Here is a 25,522-nt window from a genome sequence, read left to right on the forward strand (position 1 = left end):
CACACACACACACACACACACACACACACACAGAGGCATGCACACTTGTACGTATGCCCATACATCTTACAGCATACACAAAACTTTAAATGCTGTCATTTAACACATCGATGTAAAATAATTAATACATTAGTAAAATAATTTACATTTTTCATTTTGAGTGTATAAAATCTGGAATGTACTATACTATTATAACACACTTTAATTCAGACTAGCTATGCTTTTATGTATTCAGTATCAATGTGTCTGACATTTATAATATACCAAGCCTACACCATAGTTTATGTGAGCCTGCGTCAGTATTACCTATAAGTCTTGTTATAATACATATTTCCAAGTGCCCGAGTATCTGATTGATAGACTTGGGTGAAATTTTCTGAGAACTTGCATTTTTAGCTAACCTCTGGATGCTGCTGCTATTTCTAAAGTACTAGTAACTACACTTTGAGAACCATGACCTTAATTCTTTCAAAATTCAAGTTTGCAGCTATTTTCCCACAGTGTTAATATGAATGATAAAATGGAACGGTAGGTACTGTGGTGATTGACATTATTAGTTCTCATTACCATATTTTGTACATCATTGCAAATCACCAGTATCTTGTTTGTTGCTTAATATTGAGCAATTATTGATATGTGTGTGTTCCCTGGATGTTAGTGTCTATTAAAGAGTGGCGCTTTATTGGAGGTTTGAAAGGAAGAAGCATTTCTTGGCTTCTTTGCTCTTAGTTTTAGCAGAGTTATGTCTATCTAATGGTCATGGTTAGTATGTTTGGGGAAAGTAGCCTTTTAAAGCATGACAAACTATCATTCAAGAAATTTTTAATCTGCTCAGTAGATATCCAAAGTATTAATGTCAGCTAGTTTGATTTTGAATGTAGTCATTGATTTTAAGAATAGTAAGCTTTAAAATAATAAGTGACTTGTTTACTATTTTTGAGCTCGGTGGAAAATGAAAAGAATATATAGACTTAATGGTCCATTGTACTAAATGGTAGATCATTGTGCTCACTTGTGAAAGCTATAATTCCATCCCAACTCTACACATTTAAGTATTTCATCTGTCTGCATGTTTCTAAAGAAAAACAATGAAAAATTAACTCCTTGTCTTTAACCTTTTTCCGTTCTAAGAATACAAAAACAGCTTCTGAGCCTCCTTTGGCTCCCCCTGTATCTGAAGAAGAGGATGAAGAAGAAGAAGAGGAAGAAGATGACAATGAGCCCCCGCCTGTCATTGCACCAAGACCAGAGCATACAAAATCAGTAAGTCAGAAAGACAAATATGGAATGTTTTCTCTCATTTATTATGGTATTCTGATTTTATATAGATTTATAAAATCATAGACACACACATACATGGTATGTCCTGAAAGGAAAAGCGAAACTATCTAAGGCAGTGGTTGATCCTCTACCAGTGGGTCAGGACCCCTATGTGGAGGGTCACATATCAGATATCCTGCATATTAGATATTTTCCTAACAGTAGCAAAATTACAGATACAAAGTAACAATGAAATAATTTCAATATTACGGGTCATCACAGCATGAAGGATTGTATTAAAGTATCACGATATTATGAAGGTTAGGAACCACTGATCTAGGGGAACAAATTGGAATAATGGGAGGGAGGGGATAATTGTAAAAAAGGAAGGGTAGATGTAGGATTATCAAAAGACATATGCTGGAAATTCCCTTATGTAACACAGTACCACTGACAATGAATACATGTAATGATTTTTGAAGGAGGTTTTGAACAGGCAGATAAATAAACAAACCTATCAGGTTACAAAATGGGCAGAACACGTGACTATTCGATCTACCTCCCAAACCTAAAGTATATGTTTATGTAGTTTGAATAGAAGTACACATTTATATACCCGGCATTGCTAGTAAAAGTCCCGCTGAAGCAAGAGAAAACGTCAGTGACTGTTTTTTCAGTGACTCAAATGATGCCTTTTGGACCAGGTTGTGTTGCACATATATTTCATCCCACTATTTAAGAGACTGAGAGTATAGGATCGAAAATTCCAGACCAGCCTGTGCTACATAGTAAGATTCTGGTTCAAAACAAAACAAAGAATTAAAACAAGATGCCGTTTTGTGCTTGGGAAGATGTCTGCGTTGGTGAACTGCTTGTTGCACAAGCTGGAAGACATAAGCCATCCTTCAGTCCCAGCAGTGTGTGCTTAAAATTCCAATGCCAGAAAGGCAGAGAGGATCCCTGGGATCTGCTGGCAGTTAGTCTAGCCATCTTCAGGTATAGTGAGACTGTGTCTCTGGAAATGAGGCAGAAAGCAATTGAATGACATCAACTGGCCTTCACATGCGGGTGCTATACAAATGCATGCATGCCTGTGTGTGTGTGTGCACAAGCACACGCAAACATGCACACAAAATACAAACACATGAAGATTTCATTTTCATTGTAATTTTTAGAATATTTGTGCATCTCGGTGTTCCTAGAGCTAGAGTATGAGATATGAGCCTGGGAGCTAGAAAATGACTCGTCTGTCATGAGTGCTTACTGGTCTCCCACAGGACCCGAGTTCTCAGCAGCTGTGTTGGGAAACTCTTGTAACGCTAGATCTAGGGGATCCAGCACACAATTTTGGCCCCACAAGAACCTGAACACACACGACAGACACATAAACACATGTACATACATATATACACATAAATTAAAAATAAAAAATAAGTCATTTTTAACATCAGCCTATTTTAAACTAAAATTTTTGTTGTTTTTCTAGAGTTTCATATATAAGTACTATATTTCCGTCATTTCTATGCTGCTGTTTTGTGCCTCCGACTCCTCCCATGAATTCTCCACCTCTCAAATTCATAACCTTTTCTTCTATAATTATTGTTGTTTTATATGTATATATTGCACAATCCAAAAGCAACACTAAACGAGCCCAGTTGGGGGTAGGTAACAATTTGAAGGTACAAGATTATCACATTCAATGATTTGCTAATCAAAAAGCCACATAGCTACAAACTTATAAAATGACAGAGGTGGAATTAAGGAAAGAAATTCATATGAACCAGATAGGAAGAATTACTAAGGGAAGGCAGCAAGGTCATGGATAGGGACGTCGGAGCTTTTAGAGTATGTGACACTCCTTGATACTCTTAACACCAGTGAGCAGACAGTGCCTTCTTCCTACCACGCGTTTCCTTACCTATTGTATTAACTGTGGAATTGGGGGTGGGTGCGTTTGTTTTTCAGATCTATACTCGTTCTGTGGTTGAATCCATTGCTTCACCAGCAGCACAAAATAAAGAAGTCACCCTGCCTTCTGCTGAGAATGCCAATTCCAGTACTTTGTACAGGAATACAGATCGGCAAAGAAAAAAATCAAAGATGACAGACGAGGAAATCCTAGAGAAGCTAAGTGAGTATCTTTCCAGGAAAAATACTTCTTATTTGGTGAGTAGAGGGAGAATTGATTCTTCAGATAGCTGGATCTGCTTGCCAGACTCTAGGATCCTTTTTTTTTTTTTTTTTGGTTTTTTGAGACAGGGTTTCTCTGTGGTTTTGGAGCCTGTCCTGGAACTAGCTCTAAAGCCATAAAATACAATGTTTAGGACTTACTGCGCATATCCGTCAGGTTAGTTTCTCCCCAGTACGATTAGTCAGAGAGAAACTAAGTATTTTCATGTAAAATGCTCAATGAAGATGTAAACTTGACAAAATATATTAAGCTAGTAAGTTTTAAGATTGCATTTCCAAAAAGAAATTAAGGTACTCTGATTAAAATATTTTAGGACCATACAAGAAAGACCATATCTGAAGGACACTTTAAAAAACAAAAAATAAAAAACCTGAAAGTCCAAAAAAGTTCATGAAAACTTGCAGTTAAAGTAGCATCCCATTATTTGTGGGGAGGAAGGAGGGGCCAACCAATGGCAGCCATCGCTTCCAAGGTATCCTTAGTGCACACATGATTTTGCTCACACACTTAGTGCCCCAGTTTGACAAAACACTCAAGACTCAAGGTCATGAAAGAAATTCTCCCCTGAAAAGTGTCAAGGTTCTACGGACCATATTTATTAAATTCACACACAATGGTTAGACATTAGTAATCATTGCTCCAAGTTTGACTCCTACTAGTGTCTTATTTATTTTCTTTGTATAAGACTTGGTAGCATGATGAAACAAGAATAAAGGGCTTATCACTTTTCACACTTTTGCAGCTGACAGAGCAAAGAGAAAAAATTCATTTCTTGGCCACAGGGAGTCACTGTAATGTGGCCATAGGGACATTTTGCTACATTTTGTTGGAGATATTTGAAGATAGTTTTTAGTTTTTCCATTTAAGTCGGTCACTGTCAAAGCATCAGTGCTGTCCTCTAGATGATAGAGGCTAGGAATGCATGCAGGGATTATATGATGTCCACAACACCCCCTCCCATCCCCTTTCACAGCCAAGTTGTCATGTGGACAGAATAATTATTTTGTGTCTATTGCATTCAAAATATTTCATATGCAGCACTATTGTCATTTGAAGTAGAGATGTTTTGCAAGGCCAAGGTTAAAGTTACAGCTATCAGTAAGCACTCAGAACTGGAATTTCTACAATTTAGCAAACTGATTTGCTATACCTGATTAAATATGCTTCTAATGCCAGGGCCCACTATTTTCTATAATAATTCTTACATAAGGAGCACTTTGAGAGTGGCCACTTTCCATATATTATCGAGGGTCATTTTCTCTAAAGTCATTTATGGTGGATTTTAATGTCTTCATATTACAGAACACTGAACAAAAACTTTAAAAAGCTTAAGTGATCAAGTCACCAGAATAATGAGTGGTAGAGCCTGAGTCTGACCTCACATCTGTATGCCTTTAAAATTTGCACTTCTGCCATTAGCCACTTTGGTTTTGCATAACCAAACTACTCGTGTATAAAATAGAAGGGAGAGATAACCACCAGGAAAATGAACTTCAGAGATTCAGATACTCACTACAGTGTCTTCCTTTGTTTTGTACATATGGCATGATTATATTAGACTTTCAAAATATGGCATCATACATTAGTAAAAATGACTGTTCTCTAGTGTCTCTTTGGTGCCTCGGTACATTCATTGTTGTGACCATGGACTTAAACATTTCATAAGTCAGCTGAAAAATGGGCACTACCTTTCTGAGCTGCAGTTTTGCTTACAGAATGTGATAGTTCTAGGGCTGGGTCATTTCTATCTTGTTTACTTTGTTCCGCATTGAGGAGCAATAGGACAAAGGGGGGAGGGAGCTGCCTGAACTGTTTAATGAGAATTAAGTTTTAGTGAAAATAACTGTAAAAAAAATTAAGTGAGTGCTTCTCTCTGTTGGACTTTATACTTCTTTATGGGAGCCTAGAGACAATCATTTTCCTTCTAACCAGCAGGCTACCCGTATCTGCCAGCTTTCCTCTTGCTAAGGAAAACCTACAGAGAAATGGAAATTCAGACCCTCTAACCCCTATAACACCCTCTCAGTACCTCCTCAATGCCTTTGCACACTAGCAACCAGAAACAAGTCATCTAACCCTGCCTGGTCTCAGTATCTTATCTATGAAATGGGCATAAGAATCATAGGTGCACTTTAAATGTTTCTCTGCAGCATGAATTATAAGAGGACAGGTGTTGAGTCAGAAAGGCCTTGATTCAAATCACAGACTAACTGAGGCTAGCTATTTTTATTTCAGCCAGTTATTTAATTTTGCTGGTCCTCTATTTCTTCACCTAAAAAGTTGGGATAATAATAATAATACCAGCTTCATAGCATTGTGCCAATGAAAACCTCAGCAAATGTATCTGTCTCATAGTAGGGGCGTCAACAAATGCTCACTCTGTTATTAAGTGTACAAACCTTTAACGTGATCGTACAACAGGACAATCTTTGAAATGATCATAATGAAGTCAGAGTCACATGTACAAATCCTGTACCCCTTGGGAAGTCTGCAGTTCTTCTGAACTTCCAGGAATAGTAATAGTCCCAATAGAATGAGAGAATTTTCTGAGGACCAAAGAAATACGTTCATTTATGTAAGATATCCAGCATGATAATTAGTTTTACTGTGCAATCATTAGAGTGTGGGAATGACCTTCCACTATGATGCTTATAACTCAGAACAATCTCGTCAGTGTGATACCAGTACAGAAGTCATTGGGGTTCTTGGAATCAGAGGTGCAAATGAATCTCCAGGAAGGTATAGAGGAGACTACTGAGAGACAAAAGAAAGGGGAAAAGAGGCAGAGAAGTATAGGGATGACTTGCCACCTACAGCAGAGTGAACCCTTCAAGAACGAGAAAGAAATGACAGCTTCTACTTAATCATCCTCATCTTCAACCTCAAGAATGAGATTGTGAGGAACTGTGCAAGCCAAACCACAGAGCTATCAGACAATTCATCTTCCATTCAGATACTGATGGTAGAGGCCAGACCAAGGAGTCATTAATAAAATGGTCAGATCATCTTTCAGTTTTACACAGACAGATAGCTTAGGTCTGGCTTGCTCATTGTGGTCTGTCTGGGTCTGCTGGAAAATAAAGAAACCCTTGCACGCTAGTGAACATTTTCAGAAGGCACCGACAGCCAACACAATTGTACAGTACAGGACATTTCTCTTTAACCTCCACACCCCAAATCCCACAACCACTTCCCTCCCTTCCCTAGCAGTCTATGCTCCAAATTCTTTTTCCTAAGTCACCACCAGAGACAATCATCATTAATTTAGAGGATTATTAAGCTCTTTCTCAAGAACAAAAACACAAAACAAAACCCTCCTTCATGCTCAAGGGATAACCTCTTACTGAGAGAAATCCAGTTTAGTATAATATGACAGAAAATAAATTGATGGCCTTTTTTTTTCTTTTGAAACTACAAACATGAATCCCATCTTCAAATGCTATAATTTAGTGATTTTTTTATCATTTTTATTTTTTTTATCTTTTTAAAATTTATTTTACATACCAACCACAGATGAGTGGTTTGTTTCTTAATTAGTAAGAAATTGCTCTGATATTTCAATCACGTTTTTCTCCACTTGATTTTATTTATTGATCTATTCTTTGCTCAATTGTGTCCCCGTAGTGTCCTTGTCTTTGTTTTAATTTATCAAATTTCTTTGTTGTAACGGACCTAAGGAGAGCATTCACTTGGCAAGCTTGTTTGGCAACTGGAGTTGTAAAGAAAAACATCTTGCATGTATGCTTGCCTACCAGTAGATGGCAGCACACACTCCCTAGTGAAGCGTAGACGGGTCTGGGGACGCCATTTCAATTGGACAGCAGTTAAATTCTGAAGCAGCCTCATCAAAATGGTTGTCTCCTAGTAATCCTTATGAAAAGATTCATTTCCAGGGTTTTTTTTTTTAACACCACATACCGTGGAAATAATGGTTGAATAATTTACTACCATAAAGCCTCATTAAGTGAACCCTGCCAATTGGAATTGGTTGCAATTGAGAAAGCGGTTTGAGCTAAAGCTTATTTGCTTTTTGATCAGCCTATGGAAAAGAGTTTGCTCAGCAACTTCATAGCAAAACTTTCTTAGAAAAGTATAAATCATTTCATAAGACTCTGGTTTCAAGTGACTTTAAAATCATAATTTCATCAAAAGAAGAAAACAGATCCAGGCACTCAGCCATTAAAACCAATTGGAAAAAGATGAATTCAGTGATGTGGAAATTCATTAGACAATTTGAAAAATAAAATAGCAACTCGCATATCACTAAGTTGGTGGCATTTTAGAGACATAACTCAAATAAAATAAAATATATTCTTCAACGTTTCTTGAACCATGGACTTTTCTCTTTTTTTCAAGAAATGCCTGGTTTCACTTGTGTTTAATTCTACAAACACTCGCTGCTATGCTGTATAAGGAGACATGTGGGATATACAATTGAATCAGACTAGGCTCCCGTCATTAGAACAGCCTAAAATGTGATGCCAAAGTGGCAGATGACACATTGAGGACAGTGACAGAGCGTGCTAGAGAGAGGAAAAGGAAGTTATTAACTTTATTCAAAGCGACCATGGAGGCTTCCTAGAAGTGACATTCCAGGATAACTTTTACAGCAGGGAGATCCAGTGCCCTCCTCTGGCTTTCTGGAGTTACTCCGAAAGGTTTTTCCTGGATGTATAAAAGAGGCCACTCAAGTGTTATGGCTAAGCAGGGGCTGATGAGGAATTATGCTTTATTTTTTATTGTTGGAGCATAAGATTCTGGTTGTAAAGGATGCAATGAACAGGTCATGATGATCATTGCATTCCATGACATTCCATGACAAGGACATTGGGCCTTCACTATAAGTGTCAGGTGTCTCTGATATCAACAGCAGAGACTCATCTGACCACCAGGTCTGTACTTAAAGTATCCTGAGAAATGTGCAGAGTCTGGATGGACACGATAGAACCTGGTAAAAGAAAGTCCAGTTAGGAGACCATTGGATCAGGAGATGAGAAGAGTCCAACAGTAGCAGCAGAATTAAGGAAGGAGCGAATTGAAAATGGAGTCAAGGAAAAAAACAGATACAGGCCTAGGACTAAGTAAACACCATGTATAAGTAGTGAATGCAAGAAATGACTTAGACGTCTCACCAGACGACAAAGAGAACATATTGACAGCATCACTGCCTGAGCAAATGGATTGTAAAACTCTCACAACATCTGTCTTACTAACCCAACTGAAACAGGAATATCCATTAGCAATACAAAGCAAAAGAAGAGAGAAAGGGGGGAAGGATAAAACACAGCCAGTATGAAACTGTCAAAAAATAGAGACAAAAATTAAAGACCAAAACCCAGCAGTCAGGAGTATGGCTCGATTGGTAGAATGCTTAACTGTCATTACCAGAAGCTGTGGGTTCTAGCCCCAGTACCATACTAGTAGGGTCCAGTGGTGCACACCTGTCATCCCAGTGTCCAGGAGGATCAGAAGTTCAAGGTTATCCTTCTTTAACCAAATAAATCCCATCAATGATAAAGCCCGTACCTGATATGTAATTCATAACTGAAACATTCATCAGATTGTTTTTTTTCTGAATGTCTATTGTCAATTATTAGGTTTTAATTATAGTGTCCACTAGGCCAGAAGACAGTCACCTAAATTAGTGTGAGGTATTATCTATAATATATTGTACTCTATTTGAATATGTATTATTTTATTTTCATTCACTTACTTGTTCACTGACAACTATTGCCTTGGGAACTAACATTAAATGGCCTAAAACACAGATTTCCTGGCTTCAAATAAAAGTATGTCAGTTTTACCAGGTAGTGGTGGCACAAGCCTTTAATCTCAGCACTCAGGAGTCGGAGGTAGGTAGATCTTTCTAAGTTCGAGGCCAGCCTGGTCTACAAAGCAAGTTTCAGAAGAGCCAAGGCTACACAGAGAAACTCTTTCCGGAAAAACGAAAATCTGTCAGTCTCATTACAGTAATCATAGAAGACTTCGGAAAGGAAGCTGCTGTGAGGTTGCATTTGGGTGAGAATTCGCTCGTCATAACTTAGAATGGAGACTAGAGAGGCATATGCAAGGAGCAAATCCCCTGGATGGTGAGACTTCTCCTGAGATCTAAAGCAGGAAGGGAAAAGACAGCAGAAGAATAATTGCTACTTAGCTTGGTTAGGTAAAAACCAGATGGGACTGGATGATAAATGGCCTACTGTATTCAACTAAGGAACCTGGACTTGGTCCTGCAGTGAGGAGGAACTTTTGCAAGCTTAGCTAGGGATAGTTAAGAGTGACTACTCATACCTTCCTGCAGCTCTGCTTATCGACTGCTGTCCTGTCAGGTACCTCTCATTTAGCTTTCTTAGGAAGCCAGGGAAGACAATAGCTTCAAAATCCCATTGAAACCTCATGCACCACCATCATAAAAACAATGAAGTATGCCATGCCTCTCTTAGAGAAGCCAACATTTGTTTCCGAGAAGCACCCCTCCTTTGTTACGAACCTCCATGTGTTAGCCTGTTTTAAAATAGACACATTACACCCCAACTCTGCTTTCAAACAACAAAAAAGTAACCAGTAATATGCTCAATGTTTCTTTGTGGAATGTTTAATTGCTGCTACTCTTTGCATGTCTATGTGTTGTGCCTGCATATGTGGGCTCACACAAGTATGAACACATGCCTGTGCAGGTGCACATGTGTGCAGGTGCATGTGGTGGCTCTAGGTTGACATTGGGAGTTTTACTTGGTCACTCTTTACCTTAGTCACCAAGGCACGGTCTCTCAATTAAGTCAATTAAGCCCAAGCTCTTTGAAACAAGTATTCTTGCTAGCCCCTTCCTTCAGGGTCCCATCTATGTCTTCTAAGCACCGGGATTACAGTTAAACCCCGATGCCCACTTGACATTTTCTGTGTGTTATTGGGGCTATGACTCTGGTCCTTATACTTGCATGTGCTATAAATACTGAGCTGTCACCCTAGCCACGAAAATGATTAATTAAAAAATAGTTCTATTATGGTGAGGGTCACACAACTCTGAAATACATTTCTGAAAAGCATTGAGTAGTGAAAGCGATTACTCTCTTACCAAAGTGGTTGTCACACCTGCGTTCAGATCTCCAGCACACACCTAAATATATGGGTGGTCACACATGTAACCCTAGCAAGAGGGAGGCAGAAATGGAGAGGTTGCCTGCCAGTCTTGCCAAATCAGTGTGCTCCAAGTTCATAAAGAATCCATATGTCAGAATGGAGCCCACAGATTCACATTAGGTGCCTTCCTGTATGACCTTCACTTAATTTCTGACCTGCCCCGTTCCCTCAATTGTTAAGTCCCAAAGAAATCACACAGAGGTCTACATTAGTTATAAACTGATTGGCCCATTAGCTTAGGCTTCTTATTAACTCTTATAACTTATATTAGCCCATTATTCTTGTCTATGTTAGCCACGTGGCTCGGCACCTTATTCAAGGGAGGCAGTCACATCTTGCTTCTTCTGTGGCTGGGCCCGGACTGTGTCCTCTTCCCAGAATTCTCCTGTTCTCCTGTTCTCCTGTTCTCTCTCTCACACACACACACACACAGACACACACACATGTCGAAGAACACACATACATGAATACAGATATATGTATGAGCTACACAGAAAAACAATGAACTGTATACTTTATGATGATTAATCATATACCAGTAATTCTGATCAAAGGTTTAGAGCACTGGTAGACTCCTAAGATATATATATATATATATATATATATATATATATATATATATATATATATACTTGTTAGACCCACCCCTGTATATCATCCCTCTAACATGGAACTAGGGAACAGTAAATACTCAGTATAGGTATTCATCTTACAGAACTGAATATAGTGGAATTATTGTCTTTATTCTAATTCAAAAAACTGTTTGAATAAATAATGGGTATGAATTTTAGGTATAATCTCCTAATCTATAATATCTATTTTATGATAAAAATCTGTGAATGCTGGATTGTGTTCAGTTCATTTTTATTTTCCAGATATGAACAGTATTTAGTATAAGCAGTATAGATTATTATCACTACTTTAACTAATATATTTTAGTGTATTTTAAACAAATTAAGTACATATTCCATATGAATTGTGAAAGTTATTGACTTTGATGCCTCCAATTTTACTGTTAAAAGCAAATCAATCAGTTTCAATCTTTCTCTCTCCCTCCCCACCCTCCTCAGGAAGCATTGTGAGTGTTGGGGACCCAAAGAAAAAATATACAAGATTTGAAAAAATTGGTCAAGGGTAAGTGATTCTTATTTGAAATACCAACAGGAAGGCCAACATGTACATTAAAATTCGCTAACATCTCAATGATTCCACCCATTCATGCCTCCTGTTTTCTGCACTGCACTTGTGTTTTGTATTCTCAATATGAGCTTTTCCTGCTGGTAGGTTGCTTGGTGATTGAACACATCATTAGCATTGAACTTTCACTATCATTGAACTTTGCAGGGATATTTTGATTGCTATAGCATGTGCACAGTCACATGCTTTATCTAGAAAAGCAGTAGAGTCAGAAGAAAATCTAGCTTATCTGAAAGCTCTTGATATGTTGTCCCTTTTTATCCAAATGCACATATGGATTAGATCCTGTTTCTTAATCAAACTGAGCATGAGCAGAATGAGTATGAGAAAGTATGAGTATGAGAAAGTCCAGGTTGGGCAGGGTTGACTATCTGAGCACTGACAAAATAAATCAACAGGCCTTAAATGAGACCAGGTTTGCCATATTCCCTACTGTATTTGTTAAAGACACAGATTTTCAGGTCCACCTTGCCAGATGTTTGAATCACACTCCAGGAATAATAATCTTATAAAAATTCCTTAGATGATCCTAACATCAACTAAAAACATGAACGAATTTTTAATCATAACCATTCACTAGGGATTGAGGTAGGGGTCATCTATTCTGCAACTTAAATGCATATATTATATATATTTACATTGTGCCTTAGTGTTCAACTAAATATGAAGCCCTGGGGAATGTAATAATGTTTAATGGGAGATGTACCTTCTCAAGTCCTTATGTAAATTTCAACTAACTTTCTTCCTGTCTATGAAGAAAAAAAACCACAAAAGACAAATTTCAAAAAGACAATAATATATACTGTAGGAACGCAGAAAAGTTGGCTTTTGATTCAAGTCTTATGTGTTTGGTTAAGATCAAGGGAGGGTAAACTCTGCAGAGATGATTCTGTGATAGAGTGGGTACACAGAGAACAGCATCCATGGCAGGTGTCTCACATTCACTCATGGTTGCAGCTTAACGGGATCCAGTGCCTTTTCTGACCTCCATGAGTAGCTGCACTGTGCACAAACACACACCCCCAACATAATGGAAAACTTTTGAATGGATGGATGTGCACTGTTTGGGGGAAGAGCACCACAGGTACTCATTGTTCCTCATGATAGCTACATTTACAACAGGTTGGGATCACCACAATATGCATAACTGTATTAAAGGGCCACAGCATTAGGAAGGTGGAGAACCACTGGTCTAAAAGAAATATATTACTAAACAGATTTCTGTTTTGTGGAACTTTTAATGTAGCTCTGTATTTAAAGTATAGTTCACATTATATTTTTATGTTTTTAAACATTAATCTTTAATCGACACACAATAATTGTACATACGAGCAGTGATCTGCTGCTTTTATTCATGCATTTATATTGCACCTGTATGGTGTGATGGGCAAGCTGGCTCAGCAGGTAAAAACCTGCCATGAAATCCTGACCACCTGAGGTCGATTGCCAGAATCCACAGTGGAAGGAAAGAATTGACTCCAAAAAGTTGTCCTTGGATCTCCACACACGCACCATGGCATGTACAGGCACGCACGTGTACACACACAGATTATGCACACGTTGTAACAAGATAGAAGTTAAAAATGTGTTGCACGATGTGCAAATCAGAGTTAATACAATGCTCTCCTCATAAAGCTTTGCTTTATGGTGAGAACGTTCAGAAAAACTTCCTTTTAGCATTAAGAAAATTGCATTGTCATTGTGGCTATTCTAATTTGTAATAACACAAAGACACTTCTCACTGCTATCTAACTGTGACTCCTTATCTGTTGACCTGCCTTCCTCATTTCTTCCTTCTCTCCTACCGTACCCAGCCTTGAGTATCTACCATTTGGCCCTCAACTTCTATCAGATCAGTTTTGTTTTTTATCTTTCACATATGGATGCAATTATACGGTGCTTGCTTTTTTGTTCTTGGCATAGTTTGCTCAACATAATGAACTCCAGTTGTATCCACATTGTCCCAAGTGACAATATGTCATCTTTTGTGTTCCTTGAGTAGTATTTCATTATGGATGTCTTGGGCTTATATTGCTGTGATTACACACCATGACCAAAAACAACTTAGGAAGGAAAAAATTTATTTATCTTAACACTTCCAGGTAACAGTTCATCACTGAAGGAAGTTAGGGCAGAAACCCAGGGAAAGAACTTGGAGGCAGGAACAGCCGCAGAAGTCATGGAGTGGTGCTGCTTACTGGTTTGCTTAACTTGGTTTGCTCGGCCTGTTTTCTTATACATCCCAGGACTATTTTTCCAGGGGTGGCTCCACCCACAATGGACTGTGCCCTGCTACATCAATCACTAATGAAGAAAATATCCACAGGTTTGCCTAAAGGGGGGGTGTCATTTTCTCAATTGAGGTTCTGTCTTCCCAAATGACTCTAGCCTGTGTCAACATGAGATAAACATAAAGCAACAGAGTATGTGTACCGTTATCTCTCGAGCAATTCATTAGCTGATAGACTTCATTTGATTCTACTTCATGGCTATTGCAGACTGTACTGGAGTAATCATATCTTTTAGATATTCTTATTTAATTTCCTAGGAATATATACCCAGCAGTGAGATTCCAGGATCATGAGGTACAATGTGTATACTAGTTTAAATTCTCACTAACAGTGTACAAGAATTCCCCTTTCTCCACATTGTCACCAGCATTTCTTATCTTTTATCTTTGTGGTACTAGCCATTATTCTTCTGGTAAAATGATACATCATTACATAAATCAAGCTTTGATTTGAATTTCCATAACAATTTATATTATCATTTTTTTCCTGTCCCCATTGGCCATGTGTTGAAATATGAGCCGCGGGGCTGCGTCCCCAGCACCCGGCCACCCTCATGGCTAGCTTATGCCCAAAATAATTACACGGAAACAGTATTCTTTTATACACCGCTTGGCCCATTATATCTAGCCTTTTCTTGACTAACTCTCGCGCCTGGACTAGCCCATTTCTAATAATGTGTGTAGCCCACGAGGTGGCTTACCAGAGAAGATCTTAATCTGCGTCTTTCTGGAGTGGGAGAATCATGGCGACTCTCTGATTCAGCTTCTTTCTCCCAGCATTCTGTTCTGTTTTCTCCACCTACCTAAGGGTTGGCCTATCAAATGGGTTTAGGCAGTTTCTTTATTAATAAGAAATCACTCCCACATCATTTCCCCTTTTTCTGTTTAAACAAAAAAAGAAAGGCTTTAACTTTAACATAGTAAAATTACATATAACAAAACAGTTATCAAGTAAGAATTACAGTTACAATATTTATATCTACTTTATCTTTTATCATAACTAAGGAAAACTATAACTATCTATCCATTCTTCAACTCCATCAAAGACTCAAGAAGGATATAATATTACCTAAGTAAACAAGAAATCAAAACTCTAGAAATGACAGAGACATCTTGCTGCCTGGACAGTCACCCAAAGTTCCTCTGTACTATTGGGGCATCCATCTTTGGCCTTCAAGCCCATAGTATCCAGCAGACATTTCCATGGACCAGGGAATTTCAAAGACAGTTCAGTCATTATCTGCTGTGTCCTGTAGAATGTCTCGCAGACTCCTTCATGAATCAGGAACCCCAAAAGACCATCTCACCTTTAGGCAAGTTCAGCAGTCCTCTCTCTATAGGTTCTCTGTGTCCAGTTCATGCATCAGTCCAGGCAAGAGCAGTTTCTTGCCCAAATGGCTATCAAACTCCATAAGGATCCTCTTTGATGCCCATCTTCCTCTTGAAGTAGCTGGTGCTGCCAGGAGCAGACGTGTCTCCTTGTCATGAAAAGCCCTAAGTTATTAAAACATTTAAAATGCTATATTCTGCAGTCTTTGAAAGATATGAAGAATGCCTATCTAACTGAAATATATCTCTATATATCTAGAAAATCTAAGTAACATGACTACAAACTTGACTATTATTTATGATTATCCATCAACAACCTATATTTTCTAATTATACATTACATTTTAAAAATGAACTACACAATCACAATACCTTAATCAAGATCAGAAATACATATACATATAACAAAAATGACCTTAAAATCTATACCAGTGCAAATTATTTATACCTATATCATTTCCCCCTTTAAATGTAAAAGAACATTTATAAACAATATTTTGGGAACATGGGCGCAGTTTTTTTCTCTCCAAACTGCTTCGTGCTGAATGGGGGCGCTGTTAATCAGATCATTTAGGGTGTAACCTGTGTGCCAGGTTTATCTCAGTTGGTAGTTGAGTGAAGTAATTTTTTGAGGGTGTTCACAGCAACTTTTCAGGAGGTCGTGGTCTATCATACCATATCAGGATAGATGCAATCCACAGGGTCTGGTCCTCTGTGAAAACAAAAGAAGACCCTCTCCAAAGCATCATATCCTTAGACCCAAATTTTGAAATCATAATACCCTTATATCCATTCTGGTTTAGCTTGGCAGACCATGTAACGAAATGTCTCTCTGTACTTAGCTCCTTCACAGTCAAAAATGTTAAAGAAATCACAATGCACATAATCCAGACTCTCTGTGAATTTTTCATTTTTATGTGGCTTATTTTTCTTTATTTCCTTTAATCTCTTAACTATCTGTACTTTGTCTCTTTAAAGACTTTACCTTTTTTTTTAAACCATCAACTTTAATCTCTATATTCTTTTTCTTCTCTCTCTCAAGCCTACATACATTCATCCAACAGTGTGGTCTTTTATGTCTAAATTTGTTTTATTGTGAATCTGTAACATTATTTTAGTATCCAGAAGCATTTCTTAAAATGTTAAGCAGTTCTTAAAAACTTAAGTTGCACCATGTACAGGTAATACGGTACCATCTGTGTCCTGCCCAGTCGAAACCTTAACTGCGCTGTTATTACAGTAATTACTGTAGTTTCTGCTGACCAGCACAGTTCAGCATGGAGCAGTTGCTCCTGCCTCAGATCCATTTGGTGCCCCTGAGCTGCACACAGTTCCAGGCACACAGCAAGTCCACATTGGAGCTGCACTCAGCAGTTTAATTCTGAGACTGAGCGTGCAGCACAGAAACTCTTTTTATCCAAGTTACAACCAAATCTGACACACAGAGCACTGCGCAATATGGCAGCAGGAATCCCTCATGCTCTTCTGCCTGCCTAAGCCTGATTCTGCTGTCTGCCCAGGTGCAGGCGGGGAGTGCTGAGTCCTCTGCACGGTCTCAGAGCACTCTCCTTCCGATCCCAAGTGGGAACAGAAACATCCAGTCCCATAAAATCCATTGAAACGCTTTAAAGCCAGAGTTCACGCTGGCAGCACAGCCCCAAGAAGCTATGCTTTAAAATGACACAGCATTTTTTTCTGCTGCTGATGCCAAATCAGGGAATCTCTCTACAGCACACCACCAATAAACAGCAAAAATCTGTGTTAAACCCTCGCTCCCTTATTTTTAAGCCTTCTCAGGTTTTTAAGTGGATTTAGTCCATCACGTCTGGGTACCACTCTGTTGTAATAGGAGTGGCGGGGCTGCGACCCCAGCACCTGGCCACCCTCATGGCTAGCTTATGCCCGAAATAATTACACAGAAACTGTGTTCTTTTATACACCGCTTGGCCCATTATATCCAGCCTTTTCTTGGCTAACTCTTGCACCTGGACTAGCCCATTTCTAATAATGTGTGTAGCCCACGAGGTGGCTTACCAGAGACGATCTTAACCTGTGTCTGTCTGGAGTGGGAGAATCATGGCGACTCTCCGATTCAGCTTCTTTCTCCCAGCATTCTGTTCTGTTTTCTCCGCCTACCTAACGGTTGGCCTATCAAATGGGTCTAGGAAGTTTCTTTATTAATAAGAAATCATTCCCACATCAGCCATGTGTCAGCTTCTGAAAGTTTTCTATTTAGATCTATTTACTATTTGTGTAGAATTTGGGACTTCTTTCGTTCCTTTTATCCTTTCTTCTATCCTTCTCCCTCCCTCCCCTTTTCCCTCCCTCTCCCCTTTTCTCTCTCCCTCTCTCCCTCCCTCCCTTCCTCTCTTCCTTTCTTATTTTGCTATTGAGGTTCTATAGTTCCTTATATATTCTAGATTCTTCTCAGATTGATTTTCCACATGCATTTTCTCACATTCTGTGTATTCTTCAAGTTTTCACTTTATTCTATTGAGTCCTGTGCTGTAGAAGCTTTTAGGTTTATGGAATCTAATTTTTGACAGTTTTGATTTTGTTAACAAATCAGTGTATTTCTAATAGAAAACACATTTTACATTATATTTTCAATAAAGCACATTGTGACATAACAGTTTTCTGAGAAATGAGAATGGAAAATGCAGTTTTATTTTGATTATTCGTTACCACCAAGATACAACTGAATGGAAATATCATTAAATTTAAAAAAGTGAAACAAGCAATAACAGTACAAACAAGAATGCTTAAGAAATATTTTCAAATATTACAGATAATGGAGTCGGATTAATACCACTCACCAAAAAGATTTCCTTTTGTGAGTGCTAATCACACCTGAACTTCTTAAAGGTAAAAAAATTAAAGTTGTATATAAATACCTTTATAAAATATTTATACTCTAAAATGAAAGGGAATAGTCCAAACGTGTTGGTACACTGTTAATCTTAGCACTCAGGAGATGAAGGAAAGAGGATTAGGTGTTCAAAATCATCCTCAGCTACATAGCAAGCTTGACACTTACCTGGGCTGCATGAGACCCTGTCACAAAAGAAAAAGATGAAGAGGAGGATGAAAAGAAAACCAAGAATTCATGCACAATTTTAAATAAACTGCATAGAACCCATTTGCTGCAGCAGAAACATCTGTTTTAAATTCCCAGAGAGTGCATGATTTTTAAAAATGATGAAATGAGCTGAGAGTTCAGTCATAATAAGTTCATAGGGATCAGGACGTCTATTGTATTTCTTCTTTTGTGTTCAGTGTCCGGCACACTGCTAAGCATGGCATGCTGGCAAGTTCGTTGTATTTAGTGGGTCCTTAGATTTTGTGTACAATTAGGAATAACAAGGCTCAAAGATTGCCTGCTGTGGGTCCCATCTCTCTGGGATTTATTTTGCATCAGTAAAAAAAAAAATGTTGGACTAATGAAAGTCTTTGAAATATCCATGTCTTTTCTGCCTTTTTGTTTTTTTATCACTCATTTTCTCAATGCATCTTCATCTCTCTTTTTCTTTCATGATGACTTGGTCCTCCCCAGTCACATTGCACTGTTGCTCCTCCAGTGTATGTCATTCATCTATCTTTTTCATGCATGTTGGTTTCCCCTTTCACTGACAGTTTTCACATACACACACACACACACACACACACACACAAAACACAAATAATCATAATATAAAAACCAAGGTTTTTACCAATTAAAATCAAAGCATACTTTAATAATAGCTTTTAGGGCATAATGTAAGGGCTTAAGTTTATTTATTGGGATTTTATAATTTATTTTATTGTATTTATTTTAATTTAATCATTCTTTTGCTTTTTAAAAGTTATTGCCCACTGTTAAGGTTTTGGGTGAATGAAGAAAATATTTTCTTTAGATAAGAACCCACTTATATTAAGTTTGTTTTTACTTTAATGGCTCACAACTGATTTTTCCATAAATTACTGCCCTACACTAAGCAGTTGAGTCTCTACTTCCAAGACACAGTGGTTTTCTTCTCTTTTCATTAAAGCTTGGTTTTTATTGTTTTGCTTTACCTATTGTTATGGTGGCTTTCGAAATTCTGTCACTAATCATTTAGTGCTAGGAACAATCAACCCCTGTATTCCATTTCCAGCTACAGAGAGCACAAAAACTGACTCTTCAGAGCTGAATTTGAGAAAAAAACCTCTTCATTAATCACCCTCATTGGCTTGGAAAACTATATTTTTCCAGTATGGGATTCTGCCATCCCAACATTCAGGCCTAGGGCCATAGAATTAAGTTCCATCGACCATAAATCAAACTCAGAACTTCATGTCTAATCATTGGAGCAAGCTTTAAAAACAACAGAATTTCACTAAGTTTTCTATGAAAGATGCTCTATAATTGACCACCAAACCTAGACATTTTGATATGATGTGTAGAGAAAGAGAGGAAAATAGAATGATACAGGGGAAGGAAGGAGAAAGAGAGGGAACCAGATAGTACTGAAATTGTCATTAACTCTAGAACAGTGTTAAGGCATTTTCTTGCTATTATAGTTATGTAATAGAGAATAGATGGTAAACAGAGTCCAATAAGATAAATGAATAACTTATTTCTCTTCTGCCAGCAGCCTTTGCTGGAAGTCTGTACACGTCTCAAATAAGCATAGCAGTATGACAAAGCCTGGGATTTAATAATGCGGGCATCTGCCCCACTGATATGTTTAAATTAATTAATGAGAATGCACTGAAAAATTGATCACCTTTTCTTTCCAACTCATAGTGTCTTTTCTCAACAATATTAGTAATTGTAAAAAAAATTACAGATTTAAACTGGTAGAGATCCAGTATGGCAAATTTTTAAATTTAGTGAATTATAGTTGAGCACCGACTATGTTTAATGTAAAACTATAATTAATAACCAGGTTGTGGGCTGAGCATGGTACCAGACACTTCTAATCCCAGCAGTCAGAATGTGGAGGCAGGGAGATCTCTGAGTTTGAAGACAGCCTGGTCTACATAGTGAGCTCTAGGACAGTCAGGGCTACATAGAGAAACCCTGTCTCATCCCTACTCCCCATATAAAGCACCAGGTTTCGGGAGTACACCATGACCTTTATATTAATCAACTCCATGAATGTCCAGCAAAAAGAAATGCATTATTGTATTAAGAAATAAGCTAATGTCTGCAATGGCACTTACTTATCAATTATGGTATCTAGGTTCCATTCACAGTAGATTTAAAAAAGTGGAGAAGGGGGAAGCGGGGCAGATCCACCCCCACTGATGTGCGTTTCCTCTGTATTGGTGTACACACTCATCCTACCATCTTCCCTTGACTCCCTCTTGAGCTGCCCAGGTCCTTGTTGGCCTTTTCTGTCTTCCTTCCTTATGACTCCCATAGATTACACCTTTAACGGCTTATATATAGTACTTATACATTGTCTTAAAACATTTGAAAATAATAGGATCAGGATAATTTTGTAGCAATTAATGAAAAAGAAGGTGAAAGTTTGAACTCCAAAGACCATGACCATATTAATTTCCTTAACGTGAGTTTTCCTGTTTATAGTAAATCAGAATATGCTTGCTTCCTAAGACTGAAAAGCAAACAAGAGGAGGCCTTTCAAGTGCTTAACTCGGCACATGTCACATGGTTAATCACTCCATCCATATTAGCTATTATTTTTTAGTTATTATTTGGGGTGAGAAACTCAGCCTTATGACATGGAATGGAATATAATGGATATTATAATGCAGTTATAAGAAGATAAGGGGCTAAAGAGGATGGAAAATGATTTACATCCAAGGAAGGGACTATGAAAATTATTTGTAGAAAAGGGACCATTTTAGTTATAATTTAAAATGGTATAAGAACTTAAAAAGTGGAGACCATGGGATTTCCACTTGAAGTAAACTAAATGAATATTTGCTTTAAACTAAGTTTTATTTATTATTTTTAGTATTTTATTTTTTATTCATTTTATATACCAAGCACAGTTCTTCCTCCTTCCCTTCCTCCCCCTCCTCCTACCTTCCCCAACCCACTCCTATTGATTCTGCAGAAAGGGAGAGTCAACAAAGCCTGGAAGTCAACAAAGGCTGGCACATTCAGTCGAGGCAGGACCAACCCCCCCACTCCCACTTGCTCATCGAGGCTGAGCAAGAAAGGCATCACACCAAATAGAATGGCCTTCAAAAAGTCAGCTAATGCACTAGGGATAGATCCCAATTCCACTGCCAGGGGTCCCACAAACAGACCAGCCTACAAAACTGTCACCCACGTGCAGAGGTCCTGGTCCAGTCCCATGCAGAAGTGGTTTCTCAGAAAATTGAGAATCCTCAGGACTCAGCACTACCACTCTTGGGCATTTACCCCAAGGATGCTCAATCATACCATAAAGACACTTGATCAGCGATGTTCATAGTAACATTATTTGCAATAGCCAGAACCTGGAAACAACCTAGATGCTCTTCAACCAAAGAATGGATAAAGAAAATAGGGTACATTTTCACAATGCAATATTGCTCAGCTGAAAAAAAAAAACCCAATAACATCATGAGATTTGCAGGCAAATGGATAAAATGAATAGAGCTAGAAAAAAAAAATCATCCTGAGTGAGGTAACCCAGACTCAGAAAGACAAACATGGTATCTACTCACTCATAAGTAGATACTCAATGTAAAGCAAAAGATAACTAGACCACAACCCACAGCGTCAGAGAAGCTAGGTAACAAGGATAACCCTGGGAAGGGGAAATAGATGAGATCTCCTGGTTAAACTGGGGGTAGGGAGGGGATGGGGAATGAGAACATAAGGGAATGGGATTGTGGAGATGGGGGAGGGATGGGGTGGGAGAGGAAGTACAGAGATATCTAGACTATAAGTTTTATCCACCTTCATGTCCCAAGGTCTACAACAGTGTCTGGTATAAATACTCAGCATTTGTTAAATTTCCATTGGAAAGGGAGAAAAATGAAAGGAAGAGCACCAGTTCTGTGGAAAATAAACAGTCCACAGCACAGACTTATAATGAAAAGAATGGAATGCTAGAATGACAGGTAGGGATATGTTATGAAACAAATTGATCGATGTAGGTTGCAATGTGTGTGTATCACCATTTCTTTGCTTTGGCAAAATAACTGACACTAAACAACTTAATGAAACATTTTTTTTTAATTTTGGCTCAATGTTTCACATGTTTCCATTTTTGATATGCTAATTTCATTGCTCTTAAGCAAGACAGAAATTATTACGAAAGGCTGTGACAAATTAAAGCTGCCTACTTCATAGCAATCAGAAATCACAGGAAATTGAAAGACGGACCCAGTAACATGATAAACTGGTCAAAGACAGATCTTTAGAGAACCACTTCCTCCAACCAGATACTATCTATTTTTAATTAATTAATTAATTTTAAAAAATGATCTTTTCAAACTGTACATGCCTATCCCAATTCCCACTTCCTCCCCTCCTCCCACTCGCCCCAAATTCACCCCACCCCACCCCCATCCACTTCTCAGAGAGGATGGAGAGTCAACAAAGTTGGGCACATCACTTTGAGGCAGAACCAAGATCCACCCTCTATATTAAGGCTGAGCAAGGTGTCCCTCCAAAGAGAATGGGCTCCAAAAAGTCAATTCGAGCACTAGGGATAAATCCTAGTCCCACTGCCAGTGACCCCACAGACTGCCCAAGGCACACAACTGGCACCCACATTCACAGGGCCTAGTTTGGTCCTATGCAGGTTCTCCCGCTATCAGTCCGGAGTCAGTAAACTTCCACTAGCTCAGATAAGCTGTTTCTGTGGGTATCTCCAACATGGTCTTGACCGCTATCTCTTAATAGTCCAATCAGCTACTAACTCATCATTGGATCAACCTATACATACAGTTCGCACTTTCACGAGCCACCAATTTCTCAATAGCGCCACCCGCTGGAGACAAAGCTTGCAACAATGGAGTCTTTGGAAGATAGACTTCATAGAGAAAATTCAATACTTTGTTTTCATTGTTTATGTAAGCTTCGTTTTTGAGTCCATACTAGTTGGACATAGCAGTATAATATCAGTAATTTGTAGAAGAATGCATAATGAAATGTGTGTCACTTCCTCCCCTCCTCCCACTCGCCCCAAATTCACCCCACCCCACCCCCATCCACTAGGCAGCATCCAAACTGCCTAGGCTCCTACAAAACCAGTACGTGCAGTGTTTAGCTTGCTCATTTTCTCCCACTTACATATTGAAAACTATACATTATATAAAATATAATTTGCAATTTTTCTCCAGAAAGAAAAGTTCCAGAAACTACTATTGTTTCATTTGTAAGATATTTTTTCAGATTCACTGTTTACAATTGCACTCAATAACACATTTCTACATACCATATATATGGCTGAACTATAAAATAATTCTTAAATAGTTTTAGCTTTGCCTTTCCTGATTGCACATGCTGTTAGATGTAAAATTGTTTTTATCATTAAAAATCTAGATGTTTAATCAAAAGTAATTATATTTTAATTATAATACATATAAATCTAACAATTATACATAGATGTCACCAAATACAGTTGTTTTTTCATATACTGATAATTTTTCTAATTATCCCCTAATTCTTTTTTTTAATTTATTTATTTATTTAAGATTTCTGCCTCCTCCCCTCTACCGCCTCCCATATCCCTCCCCCTCCCCCAATCAAGTCCCCCTTCCTCATCAGCCCTAACAGCAGTCCAGGTTCCCTGCCTTGTGGGAAGTCCAAGGACCTCCCATCTACTTCCAGGTCTAGTAAGGTGAGCATCCAAACTGCCTAGGCTCCTACAAAACCAGTACTTGCAGTGTTTAGCTTGCTCATTTTCTCCCACTTACATATTGAAAACTATACATTATATAAAATTATATATTGATTTGGTAGATTTTTATTTTCATTTTTCACAAACAGAAGAACTCAGTGTCTTTCTAGGCATCTTCAACATCATTGGTTTTATAATTTGCTAGAGCTCTTTGGGAGACCCTGACAGGTATATAAACATAATAATCTGACTTCCAGCTAAGACATTGAGATGAAAAATCCATGTGTGATTCTGTCTATGGATATGACATCTTTCACAAAAACACGATCATGTAGTATTAAAATGGTCATTTTCTGAATTTGTACTTTCACTGTACATTTATATAAGTATCTATGCTATTACTTTTATATAAATGTTTATATCTACTATATCATTTTTCCAACTTTTGTTTCAAATTTCCAAATGTACACAAAGTAGAAAAAACTGTATAAGAACACCCATATTCATACCGTCCAAGTTTAACATCCACAGGTTTTTTTTAGTAAGCTCACAATGACAGTATGACATCCCCAAATTAATAATTGCATAATATCCTCTAACTCTCAGTTGTTTCACATTGTTATTTTTTATAGTTTTCCTGATAAAATTAACCCTCAAATAATCTACACATTGTGCTCAGTTTGCCCTTACATTTTCGTACTGTAACACCACCTTTCATCTTTCATGTTCTCCTTTTCCACCACCATGGACGTGTTAAAGAAACTGGCCATTGTCTGGTAGAAGGTACCATTTGCTGGTCTTGTCTGTTAGTTTCACTTGGTGACACAGAACTGTTCATCTGTTCCCTGTATTTCCTACAAATGGAAGCTACACAATTACAAATTAGCTTCAGGTTCAATTTTTGGCAAGATCCTTCATAGGTGGTGGTGTTTCCTGTTATATTACATCAGGATGAAGGGCTTGATTGTTCCATATTTTGGTGAGGTGTGAGTTAGTAGGAAGAATCAAAGGGTGATTGTTCCTCCCATATACAGATCACCACAGACTTCCATATGATAGTTTTATCTGTTGATGATTATTGCTAAAAAAAATCATTTTATTAAGGATTATAAAATAGTGATTTTCTGTATCCATCATGACTTTTATGCTTACTGGCTTCCATATTTTTGTTGAAAACATCTGTATTTGATTACCTAGGACTCTTTGGTTACTATGAAATATACAGAGCACTCAAGATAAATTCTTTCTTTCTTAATTGTCAAATTTCAATATAATGAATTAATACTCAACATCACTTCCATCACAAAGGCTTTCTTTCTTTCTTTTTTCTTTTTTTTTTTTTTT

General features: G+C 37.9%; 1 protein-coding gene across 11 annotated transcripts in view; it reads left to right on the forward strand.

Annotated features, from left to right (window-relative positions):
• Pak3 (p21 (RAC1) activated kinase 3) overlaps positions 1-25,522 on the forward strand; it is a 285,220-nt gene that overhangs the window by 222,373 nt on the left and 37,325 nt on the right. For all 11 annotated transcript variants that reach the window (XM_026777965.1, XM_026777964.1, XM_026777962.1 and 8 more), the window contains 3 exons: positions 1,132-1,263; positions 3,226-3,391; positions 11,662-11,725. In XM_026777965.1, coding sequence (XP_026633766.1) covers positions 1,132-1,263; positions 3,226-3,391; positions 11,662-11,725 — 362 coding nt within the window. The remainder of the gene's footprint in view (positions 1-1,131; positions 1,264-3,225; positions 3,392-11,661; positions 11,726-25,522) is intronic.

Source organism: Microtus ochrogaster, unplaced genomic scaffold (genome assembly GCF_000317375.1).
Source record: "Microtus ochrogaster isolate Prairie Vole_2 unplaced genomic scaffold, MicOch1.0 UNK92, whole genome shotgun sequence".
Classification (NCBI taxonomy): domain Eukaryota; kingdom Metazoa; phylum Chordata; class Mammalia; order Rodentia; family Cricetidae; genus Microtus; species Microtus ochrogaster.